Genomic DNA, 12,553 nt, shown 5'->3' on the forward strand with positions numbered 1-12,553 from the left:
CGTTATTATGCGCATCTGTGCTTAAAGGTTAAACAGATTAGGAAACAACATGACAATGATAAAGCTTACTTCAAAGCAACCAACCTCTTAATTTCAATCGGCAACCGAGGTGCGACTGGATCCCAACCCGTCCCTTCTGACAATTTTATTTTGACTAATGCCCTGGTGACAGTTGGCTGTTAATATTTTCAATGTTAAACTGACTGTTAGTTATTAAGATCCCCCTGAATGTCTTAAAACATTACTTGTGAACATTTATTACAAGAGAACTCAGTCGTCGGAACCACAAGGTCCAGCTAAAATACACCAATAATTACCCGGTCTTTGAAACACAGAAACGAACAGCTTAGTACAACAGGTTGTTCAGATTATAACTGATGGCTGAGAAATGCAATTACAATCAAAGAATTGAACCGGTTAACATCTAAATCTAACTACAAGGTTCCTCTTTTGTCTAACGGCAACCTGTGCCTTAGTACGATTCTTCCAGCTGTATTTACAACCAGGAGCTGATTCATTAGAATATAAATGATCGGGTACGAACCAGAAAGGAAAGGAAATATAATAGCGGAACAAATTTTCAAACGACATGTAGTGTCTTGGTATAATACTACGGCCTATATTTACGACCAAATAGTTGACCGAGTAAAACTCTGAGGGTCGGGTACAAACCAGAAAATAATGAGGAGGGCAGGTAGAAAATGACATAAAGCACCACGGGGTTTACAGAATGTTACTCCCCTTTATCAGCAAGCAGCTCCATGGATCTACGGTGCGTTGCAGTGGTTACTGAGTGGTGGCGATGAAAGCCAGGTAGAGGAGGGCAGCCAGGCCAAGAGCTGTCGCCCGACACGAATGTCGCCAACCAACCGACGGGATGTCGGCCTGCTGCTTGTAGTCGACGCAGACCCCGGTGAAGTACTCCGGTATCTTCGCTCTGCGCAGGCCCTCTTTGTCCAGCAAGTGGTTTCGTCCGCTCGGACCTCGTCACTACCTCTTGTCGCGACGCTACCTCCAATCCCCAAACTTCGTGCCTCTCTCTCGGACCAGCGAATCCCATCGGAAAACAAAGACCTTCTAAGGGCACAACCCATAGATACTAACTCTAAATTAATAATTGGCAACCAATGCATTAGTTGCCAATTATTAACATAAAAATGATCGCAGGCCTCAGACGGGATTTTATGTCCTGTATATGATACCAACTCTTCCTCATAGATATTGGCGATGGGGGCGCAAGAGGGATAGTCGACTCTACACCTGAGCCAGACAGAAGAGTCTACTAACTCAATGGCGCCACGGCTCAACCTCATTTTAAATGCTTCTAGTTTCTCCTTGTCTGCGCTCCCAGTAGTCCGTGTTGCACGTCCATACGATGCTGTGTTCCAGACGTACAAATCTAGGAACTTGTTCCTCAACTCCATGTCAATATACATCAGTAGAGCTCTTTTATTGAAGACAGCTTTCTGCAACTGTACCAGTCTGCTTCTATCTTCCTTGCTTACGCCATTCTGAGTGGTCTTGTATCTTAGATCTGTCAAGGTTACGTCTCAGGTCAAGATGTCAGTGGGTATCGAGGTTGGACAGGTGAAGCGGTGACGTTACAATGCAACAGAGGCCGGGCCCCGAGGACTGGTGAGTCTTTCAGTCTTACGTCCGAAGACGCCAGAGAGACAGAGGTTTCTTAAATAACATTTTATTAAAGTGTTTACTACAATGAATATTATTGGCTCAAATGGCTCTGAAGACTATGCCACTTCTGAGGTCATCAGTCGCCTAGAGCTTAGAACTAATTGAACCTAACTAATCTAAGGACATCACACACATCCATGCCCGAGGCAGGATTCGAACCTGCGACCGTAGCGGTCGCTCGGTTCCAGACTGTAGCGCCTAGAACCGCACGGCCACTCCGGCCAGCTCAATGAATATTATTTTCCCCGCTGTTCAGGAAACAGGCCGGGCTGTTCGCCCAGGCGTCAATGAGAAATGCTGGCCCCCAGCACCCAAACAACTTGGATAGTTTTGTGGCAGATCAGACAGCAAAGGAGCGAGGGGGCGGCAAAGGGACCCTGTGTGTCGGCATACGAACGCGCCGCGGTGAACTCTAAGGCCTCGGTGCGCTCGACGAGAGACTAGAGGTTAGACCTGTGCCCACAACATCGTCCGAATGGCGTTTGTCGTGAAGCCGGAAGTCCTGGGCTCCCTCGGCCACACACAGCATACAGCCAGGAAGGCGGTACACGTACAGCCTGCGAGGCGGCACTCAAGTGCCCACCCAGCAAGCAGTAGACGGCAGCTTGTAGTTGGCTAGGCCCTTCACCAAAAGAAGACCCTTGTAGCAGCCCTTTTTCTGTTTTCGTCTAATAGGTGAAAGTTTGATTTCATATTTTACAAATTGACTGTCATTGAAGGGTTTTACTTTTATTTAATATTGTCCCGACTAAGTATCAGTTTGATTACTTTTAAAACCCAATGTTAAACGTGGGTCACTACATGTATAGTCTTTCCAACTCTGAGAGACAAAAATCTTTAGTAGCTTTACTACCAATGTTCGCAGACGACGATACTTTAACCTTTCGTTCAATTGTTTTAGTTACGAATCGCTAGTTTGTTCTTGGCATAGATCACGTAACCTTAACGTTTATTAATCTAAGTTCAATTAATGTTCAAGACTTGTATTATGTTTCAAATTAACAACGTCAGTTTATTGACAAGAATTATTAATAAATAGGTTCACTCGTACGATCTCATTCAAAGAAGTTCTTTAATTAGATGTCTAAGTGGGATTTCCGCTAGCATCAGAGATGCTTGATAATATCCTGTCACTGTCGGTAAATAAGTTATTTCTATTTAATATCCCCAAACTGTCATTGACTATGATCACTAGTCCCGTGAAGTTTAAGTTTCCCACTATCATAATTCAAAGTCCTAATCCGGTTAAAATTCTCAATTCAGTAAAGCGTTTAAATATTCATGCGAATTGACATTAAAGCCAAAGAGATTACTATTCACCTTCCCGTTTGTCTAATTTGATAAATGACCAAATTAAAGTCTTGAATTGACAATCCTCAAAAACAATCTCGTCACGATCTATTCTTGATCCTCGTTTAATAAAATTCCAGTTGTTGTTCTCTAAAGCTGTACATCCTAAATAACTTCCGAACTAGAACAGACTAGAGACTGGAGTATCGTAATTACAACGTATGGCTATTTATACTTTGATAAACACTGTCTTTGGTGTCCCAGACGTACGTTCTATGACTATAATATTGATTTTCTTACGTATTGGAATAACTAATATTTTAATATTTTCTATTGTTTTCCCCCTTCCCATGTTTCTAAAATTTATAATGAAAGTTTCCTTTTCCTTTCTTTTGCTTTGTATACTAAATATTTACCTCTATTTGTTTTTTATTTATTTTTCGTAATTACTACTTGTGGAGGGACTTGCGTCATTTTGTGAATTGATATTTTAAGGACATGGGAGCTAATTTGGGAGCTATTTTTGTTTTTTCAACACCGAGAGGCGCTGTAGGTGTTACACCCTATAGGTCTGCATCTTCTAATAGTCAAGGCTGCGACCAATCGGGAGCGACGGCGTGGGGCGACGAAGTCCACCCACAGCTGTCAGGCTGTAGTCTAGTAGTAGAAGTCTTCAGACAGGCTTCAAGCAGCACATCGCGGTTCGCCAGCAGCCCCCTAACCTGGTGAAACTTTGATTCAGTAGGGGTCGGAATGAACAGACACACTAATGAAACAGACACACTAATGACGAGCTGTTCGGAACAGAGGCATTTCAAGCTGGATCTCGCGTCATTGTAGCAGGTTACGCAGCCACTTGCTCTCATTTAAACAGAGGTGTCAGTGATGCTTTCCTCACCGTGATGTCTAAAGTACGAACCGTTTCTCCTGCCTCTTCATTCGACATCAGTATTGGCATGCTTTGGAGTGGCGGGGACTGGATGTTGTATGTTACTGCTCCGTGTTGTAGAATTCGGGTGCCTTCATACTACACCGTTTGTGCTCCTTGCTATGACTCGTGTAGCAGTGACCTACAGGCGTTGCCCTGCTTTTGCAACACTGGCACTTTTTGCGTGGTAGATTACGGTCTTAGTTGGACTTGGTTCTTCATTTGTGTTGAGCACTAGCTTCGAAAATTTATTAGTGCACCCAGAAATAGGATTGCTCTGCAACAGACAGTATGTTCTTGCACCTCTCGTTCGTTTCCTGACGTTAAACAATTATTTATTCTCCTACTACTCCCCATCAACTTCGGCCATGCTCTGTTTATTCTAAGTCATCTTCCGTGTAACAAAGTTTCCTTACATCCGACCAGAAGGTCATGTCCCCTGTGAACCTCAACGCAGACATGTGTTCCACTTGAACTTCTATTTTTGCTCCCAAATGTTCTATTAGTTTACTTTACTCTTTCATCGATGCACAAATTGAACAGTGGTGGCGATTAGCAGCAGCTGTGCCTTACAGCTTACTTAATATAAACTTGTCTTCCTTCATTTCTCCATTACTAATCTTTGGATCTTGTGGGCGTCGTAGGTTATTATTGTCTATACTTTAGTGCCATCTAAGCATCGTGAAGATCTTATTCCATTTTACATTGTCGAAGTCTTTCTCTATGTCAACTGATACTTTTTCAATCTGCAATGGTAGAACTGTTTCAAGTAACTTTTCTTCGTCATGTTGTTAATTTTTCTTTCTATTATTTTATTCCGATGAGCAGTTAAAATGTATGACTTGTCAGATTTATCACCCCACAGTTTCGTAACTATCGGCCCATTTCTTCTTTGGTAAAATTGTGATAATGTTTTTCTGGATATCCGATGGTAAATCACCTTTTTCATAGACTTTGATCCCACTCGAGTAGCCTTCTACTTCCTAAATCATCTACGGATTTCAATAACACCAGCGCCGGCTGGAGTGGCCGAGCGGTTCTAGGCGCTGCAGTCTGGAGCTGCGCGACCGCTACGGTCGCAGGTTCGAATCCTGCCTCGGGCATGGATGTGTGTGATGTCCTTAGGTTAGTTAGGTTTAAGTAGTTCTAAGTTCTAGGGGACTGATGACCTCAGATGTTAAGTCCCATAGTGCTCAGAGCCATTTGAACCGTTTGAATAACACCAACGGGATGTCATGGATTCCTGTTGACCTGTTTGAGCGTAAGTCACTCAGTACCCTGTCAAAGTAAGACCGCATTAGTTGAAAATCAACACTGAGGTGATGAAGCAGATGGGATGCATCCTAACACCGTGTCTGGCATCCTTTTGTATGGCGTATTGCAGCGGCTCGGCGTGGTATGGGCTCAACAAGTCGTTGGAAGTCCCCTGTAGAAAGACTGAGCCATGCTGCCTCTATAGCCGTCCATAACTGCGAAAGTACTGCCAGTGCAGGATTTTGTGCACGAACTGACCTCTCGATTATGTCGCATAAATGTTCGATGGGATTCATGTCGGGAGATCTGGATGGCCAAATCATTCACTCTAACTGTCCAGAATGTTCTTCAAACAATCGCGAACAGTTGTTGCCCAGTCACATGGCGCATTATCATTCATAAAATTCCATCGTTGTTTCGGAACATAAAATCCATGAATGGCCGTAAATGGTCTCCAGGTAGCCGAATATAACCATTTGCAGTCAGTGATTGTTTCAGTTGGACCAGAGGATGTTGGACCAGAGGATCCAGTCCATTCCATGCGTAAACACAACCCACACCATTATGGAGCTACCACCAACTTGGACAGTGCCTTGTTGACAACGTGGATCCATGGTTTCGTGGGGTCTGCGCCACACTCGAATCCTACCAAAAAAAATGGCTCTGGGCACTATGGGACTCAACTGCTGTGGTCATAAGTCCCCTAGAACTTAGAACTACTTAAACCTAACTAACCTAAGGACAGCACACAACACCCAGCCATCACGAGGCAGAGAAAATCCCTGACCCCGCCGGGAATCGAACCCGGGAACCCGGGCGTGCGAATCCTACCTGTAGCTCTTACCAACTGCAATCGGAACTCATCTCACCAAGCCACGATTTTCCAGTCGTGTATGGTCCAACCGATATGGTTACGAATCCATAAGACGCGCTGCAGGCGATATCATGCTGTTAGCAAAAACCCTCGCGTCGGTCATATGCTGCCGCAGCCCAGTAACGCCTAATTTCGGTGCACTGTCCTAAAGGATAAGTTCGTCTTTCATCCCACATTGACTTCTGCCATTATTTCGCGCATTGTTTCTCTTCTGTTACCACTGACAACTCACGCAGACGCCGCTACACTCGGTAGTTTATTGACGGCCGTCGGCCACTGCGTTGCTTATGGTGAGAGGTAATGCCTGAAATCTGGTAACATTGGCACAGTCTTGACACTGTGGGTCTCAGAATATTGAATTACCTAATGATTTTCGAAATGGAGTGTCCCATGCATCTAGCTCCAACTACCAGTCCGTCTACAAAGCCTGTTAACTCCCGTCGTGCGGCCACGGCAACGTTGGAAACCTTTTCACACGAATCACCTGAGCACAAATGATAACTCCGCCAATGCACTGGCCTCTTATAACATGTGTACGTGATACTACCATCATCTGTGTACGTGGATATCGCTATCCCATGACTTGTCACCTGAGTATATATTTCCCCTACATCAATTTTCTCTTCTTCCATTTTCACTCTTGGTGATAGTTCCTCTTCATCGCATATGCTGTCTATGTACTCCATCCATCGATCTGTGTTCAGTACAAGTTTTTCATCCGCTCCTTGTAGTTTAAGACTGATAACGTAAGAAAAAAGTTTACCTTGGCGAAAAGCAAATCCAGAAGTGGGCATAGTTATGATACGTTATTGTTGCATCTGAATCAATAGTTCATTGGGATATAACCGAAAGCAAGAAACTGTCTTTCTAGAGTGCAACACTATTGGCGACAAAGCAGCTGTCACGATGACGAAAGTTGGTGAGCTAGGTTTCAGAATCGTTCCTTATCTTGACTTAGCCACCACCAAAATGAAGTGTTTTAAATATACTTCTTTACTGGAATTAATAAGATGAAATTCTCAAGACCATTTACAAAAGTGTCGAATGCACACTGATGTAGTGCTGTGGAGAGACACTCGGGATTCGTATCCGGAACGACGGCCGTTCGAATTCCATCCTGTTTTATGTTTTCCTTGGTTCCCTACATCATTTATATCAGTTACCCTAACGGTTCCACCGAGCGAGGTGGCACAGTGTTTAGCATACTCGACTCGCACTTGGGAAGACGACGGTTGAAATGCGCGTCGGACCATCCTGATTTTAGTTTTCTTTAATTTCGCTAAATCGCTCCATGCAGATGCCGGGATGGTTCCTTTGAAAGGCCATGGCCGAGTTTCTTCTCCATCCTTGACAATCCGAGTTAGTGCTCCGTGCCTAAAGAACTCGATGTCGACGGGACGTTAAACCCCATCTTATTTCCCAGTGGTTCCTTCGCAAGGGGCAAATCCGATTTCCTTCTACCCGTGCTTGCGTTCCATCTCTGATTTCCTCGTTATCGACAGGGCTTTAAATTAATATTCTATACCAACATCTTCACTTTATTAATACACTCTAAGACAAAAAATGCACCATGAAGGAATTACCCAAATGGGAAGGAAATCGGTAAATGTGGTGTACTAGGTGCGACAATAAAGTAATGAGACTGATTTTCTTTGCAAGATGTGGCAACCCTGCAGGCTTGTGTAGGCTCAATATCTTTGACCTTGGTCTATAAGCTGCTTCTAATCCAAGTGGCACATCGATGCAACTGCTCAGTCGTGAGTTGTGCTATAATAAGTTAACACATGTTTGTGTCTCTCGTCATGGAAATGGAACCGCATAATATTGTGCAAGGGTATGGCATTTCTTTTTGCGTTAAGTTGGGTGAAAACGCGGCGACAACTTATGATAAGCTTCAGAAGGCTTTTGGAGAGGAGGTTATGTCAGGAGCTAAAGTTTCTCATTGGCATAAAATGTCTAGTGAAGGCAGAACGAATGTTGAAGATGAAGACCGCAGTGGACGACCATCAAGCTCTTTGATTCCAAGGGAATTGTTCATAAAGATTGGGTGCCTCCCGGACAAACAGTTAACCAATATTACTAAAAAGAAATTTTAGAAGGACTTCGTAAAAGAGTTGTTCGTGTCCGTGCCAACATTGCTGATAACTGGATTCTGCATCACGATAATGCGCCATCCCATGCTGCTCTGTCAGTACAGCAATTTTTAATCTTAAAACAAATTTCAGTACTACCACAGCCATCTTATTCACCAGATATCGCTCCATGCGACTTTTTTCTATTTCCATGAGTCAAAACGCTGGTCAAGGGACACCATTATCAAACAACACGAGATATCCAAAAAGCTGTGACGCGGGTCTTGGAGGATATTACAGAAGATGAGTTCCAGAAATGTTACCATCAATGGCAGAGGAGCTGGAAAAAGTGTGTGCAATCAGAAGGGAACTACTTTGAAGGAGACAACACTAAACTTGACTAAAACGGTAAGCAACATTTTTTTCACATCAGTCTCATTACTTTATTGTCGAACGTCGTACATGAACAGAAAAACAAGTAATTACAGTTTCCAAACAATTCCATGACTTATTAAAAAAAAGTGCTTCACTGATTGAGCAGGTCACTATCGCTTTGGCCTACCTCTGGCCTTATGCATCAGTTACTCGGTTTGGTATTGATTGATGGAGTTACTGGGTGTCTTTCTGAGGGACTTCGTGGCAAATTCTGTCCAGCTGGCGCGTTAGATACTAAAAATCTCGAAATGGTTGGAGGGCACTGGCCAAAATTCTCTGGACGTGCTCAGTGGGTGAGAGATTCGGTGACCTTGCTGGTCAAGGTAGGTTTTGGGAAGCATGATGAAAATCAGTAAAAACTCTCGCAGCTGTCCAGAGCGTCTCCAGACATGTCTTCGGCCTGGAATCTCATTGACTCGAGTACAGTTCTCTCGAGTTATGAGTTACGCTTAAAACTGAGCCCCGATGACCAGCGAAAACGTGTCTCGAGACGCTCCTGGCAACGATGGAATACCAAGCCGACTGTCGTCCGTCATACTGCCCGACAATGGGGAGTGACAGTCTGGGGTGCCATTCCATTTCATAACAGATCAGACAGCATTGGTTGTCATGCGCGACACCTTTACAGGACAGCGCACTTTCATGTCGGCGAGAGTTTTTACTGGTCGTCTTCGTGCTTGCCAAACCCTACCTTGGCCAGCAAGGTCCCAGGATCCCTCCCCAATTGAGAGCATTTGGAGTATTGTGAGTAGAGCATTCCAAAACCGCAGCACCATAACATATCCTTCCCCGTTCTTCACTGTTGGTACTAGAGATTTGTTGTTGTTTTGGTCTTCAGTCCTGAATCTGGTTTGATGCAGCTCTCGATGCCACCCTATCCTGTGCAAGCTGCTTCATCTCCCAGTACGTACTGCAGCCTAAATCCTCCTGAATCTGCTTAGTGTATTCATCTCTTGGTCTCCCTCTCTATTTTTACCCTCCACGCTGCCCTTCAATACTAAATTGACGATCCCTTGATGCCTCAGAACATGTCCTACTAACCGATCCCTTCTTCTAGTCAAGTTGCGCCACAAGCTCCTCTTCTCCCCAATTCTGTTCAATACCTCCTCATAAGTTATGTGATCTATCCATCTAATCTTAAGCATTCTTCTGTAGCACCACATTTCGAAAACTTCTATTCTCTTCTTGTCCAAACTATTTATCGTCCATGTTTCACTTCCATACATGGCTACACTCCATACAAATACTTTCAGAAACGACTTCCTGACTCTATGTTAACAAATTTCTCTTCTTCATAAACGCTTTCCTTGCCATTGCCAGTCTACATTTTATATCCTCTCCACTTCGACCATCATCAGTTATTTTGCTCCCCAAATAGCAAAACTCCTTTACTACTTTAAGTGTCTCATTTCCTAATCTAATTCCCTCAGAATCACCTGACTTAATTAGACTACATTCCATGATCCTCGTTTGGCTTTTGTTGATGTTCATCTTATATCCTCCTTTCAAGACACTGTCCATTGCGCTCAACTGCTCTTCCAAGTCCTTTGCTGTCTCTGACAGAATTACAATATCATCGACGAACCTCAAAGTCTTTATTTCTTCTCCATGGATTTTAATACCTACTCCGAATTTTTCTTTTGTTTCCTTTACTGCTTGCTCAGTATACAGATTGAATAACATCTGGGAGAGACTACAACCCTGTCTCACTCCCTTCCCAACCACTGCTTAGGTAAGAGGTCCGCCAGTCACGATTACCTACTTGTTTCACTTCGATTTCTGTTCTCTTTTCCTTGTGTTTCCTTCCTTTTTTAGTGCGTTTCTTCTCCTCTTGTTTTGCCTCTGTATGTGAGGATTTGTAACTGCGTCAGGTCTGTGTCCTTTAGCCGTTCTCCTTGTTCGCTGTCCGTCTTCGTCCCTTCACCGCATGTGTTCCTGTTTCTATGCGTTTGGGCGCTGATGACCACGCTGTTTAGCGCCCGAAAACCTCAAACCACACACACACACACACACACACACACACACACACACACACACACACACCCTTTCGTGCCCCTCCACTCTTATAACTGCCATCTGGTTTCTGTACAAATTGTAAATAGCCATTCGTTCCCTGTATTTTACCCCTACCACCCTCAGAATTTGAAAGAGAGTATTCCAGTCAACATTGTCGAAAGCTTTCTCTAAGTCGACAAATGCTAGAAACGTGGGTTTGCCATTCCTTAATCTTTCTTTTAAGATAAGTCGTAAGGTCAGTATTGCCTCACGTGTTCCAACATTTCCACGGAATCCAAACTGATCTTCCCCGAGGTCGGCTTCTACCAGTTTTTCCATTCGTCTGTAAAGAATTCGCGTTAGTATTTTGCAGCTGTGACTTATTAAACTGACAGTTCGGTAATTTTCACATCTGTCAACACCTGCTTTCTTTGGGATTGGAATTATTATATTCTTCGTGAAGTCTGAGGGTATTTCGCCTGTCTCATACATCTTGCTCACCAGATGGTAGAGTTTTGTTAGGCCTGGCTCTCCCAAGGCCGTCAGTAGTTCTAATGGAATGTTGTCTACTCCCGGGGCCTTGTTTCGACTCAGTTCTTTCAGTGCTTTGTAAAACTCTTCACGCAGTGTCGTATTCCTATTTCATCTTCATCTACATCCTCTTCCATTTCCATAATATTGCCCTCAAGTACATCGCCCTTGTATAGACCCTCTATATACTCCTTCCACCTTTCTGCTTTCCCTTCCTTGCTTAGAACTGGGTTTCCATCTGAGCTCTTGATATCCAGGTACTAGGGATACTGGCTAGTACTAGAGATAATGGCAGGTAAACCCAAATTCTGCCATCGGATTGCCACAGGGTACAGCGTGATCCATTTCTCATTTTTGAGTACGAAATGTGTTGCTTATGAGAAGCTACTCGACCATTCGTAGTGTTAGCTGGAATGGTGGAAGCACTTTGGAACTAACGAGTAATGCCTTCCGGTGATTTGATACGACATTTTAAAAGCACCCTCAGCAATGAACGACAGTCTCTGTCGGGCAGTGCACGATGTCAGCCTGATCGTGGTTATCTGTGGTTGTTCCTTCACGTTTCCACTTCACACTCACATCATTAACATTCGATTGGACTGCTTTATAATGGTTGAACTGTGTCTGATGCTTTTGTTACTCAGGTGACATCCAGCTACTAGTTCACGTTATAAATCACTGAGACCACATGACAGTCGCATTCTGCTGTTACTGTTTCTCCCCTGACAGCAGGATAGTCCCTGCTATCATTTATACTGTCGGAAGAAAGACTGGGGTTTAACGTCCCGTCGACAGCGCGGTGTTAGAGAAGGAGCACAAGCTCAGATTAGGACACTGTGGGGAAGGAAATCAGCCACGCACTTTTCAAAGGAACCACACGCAATTTGCCTGGAGCAATCTAGGAAAATCACGAAAAATCTAAATGAGGATCGTCGGACGAGGATTTGAACCGAATGCGAGTCCAGTGTGCTTGCCACTGCGCCACCTTGCTCGTTCTTTTTTTCTGGCTGGTCTGCCTCTCACGGCACCTAGTGATCAGTTCCATAGGTCAATTGCTTAGGGCTGTCGGGATACCGTGGATCAGCTATATGCTAACAGACTTATTGGCAACAGCGACGGGTACTGACCTTCCCACGGAGGACAGAGCGGCATGAAATGCGCGGGCTCCTTGAGTGTGAGCAGGGCGATGTCGTAGTCGTTCCCTGCCGTAGTGTAGCGCTCGTGAACGTCCGCTCGGGCCACGTCGTAGATCTTCCTCGTGTTCTGGTTGACGCACTGGTTAGACATCCCCAGCGCGACCTTATACTTCTTGTCGTTGGGAACACCTTCCAGTCTGCAACGAGAGATTTTAGCCCAAACACCGAGTTAATGGATCTACAAAGAACACCTGATGTATTTGAGTAAGTTTTGTTGGAAAATGAGGATATAATGACATAATTCCTGATCAAGCCGCTTTGAGTTATGTAAATAGCCAAACGTGAC

General features: G+C 44.2%; 1 protein-coding gene across 1 annotated transcript in view; it reads right to left on the reverse strand.

Annotated features, from left to right (window-relative positions):
• The window catches only part of LOC124612630 (coagulation factor XI-like), a 145,103-nt gene that overhangs the window by 67,623 nt on the left and 64,927 nt on the right, over nt 1–12,553 (reverse strand). The window contains exon 3 of the mRNA XM_047140926.1: nt 12,199–12,404. Within this exon, the coding sequence (XP_046996882.1) occupies nt 12,199–12,404 (206 nt within the window). The remainder of the gene's footprint in view (nt 1–12,198; nt 12,405–12,553) is intronic.

This window comes from Schistocerca americana, chromosome 4 (assembly GCF_021461395.2).
Source record: "Schistocerca americana isolate TAMUIC-IGC-003095 chromosome 4, iqSchAmer2.1, whole genome shotgun sequence".
Taxonomy (NCBI): domain Eukaryota; kingdom Metazoa; phylum Arthropoda; class Insecta; order Orthoptera; family Acrididae; genus Schistocerca; species Schistocerca americana.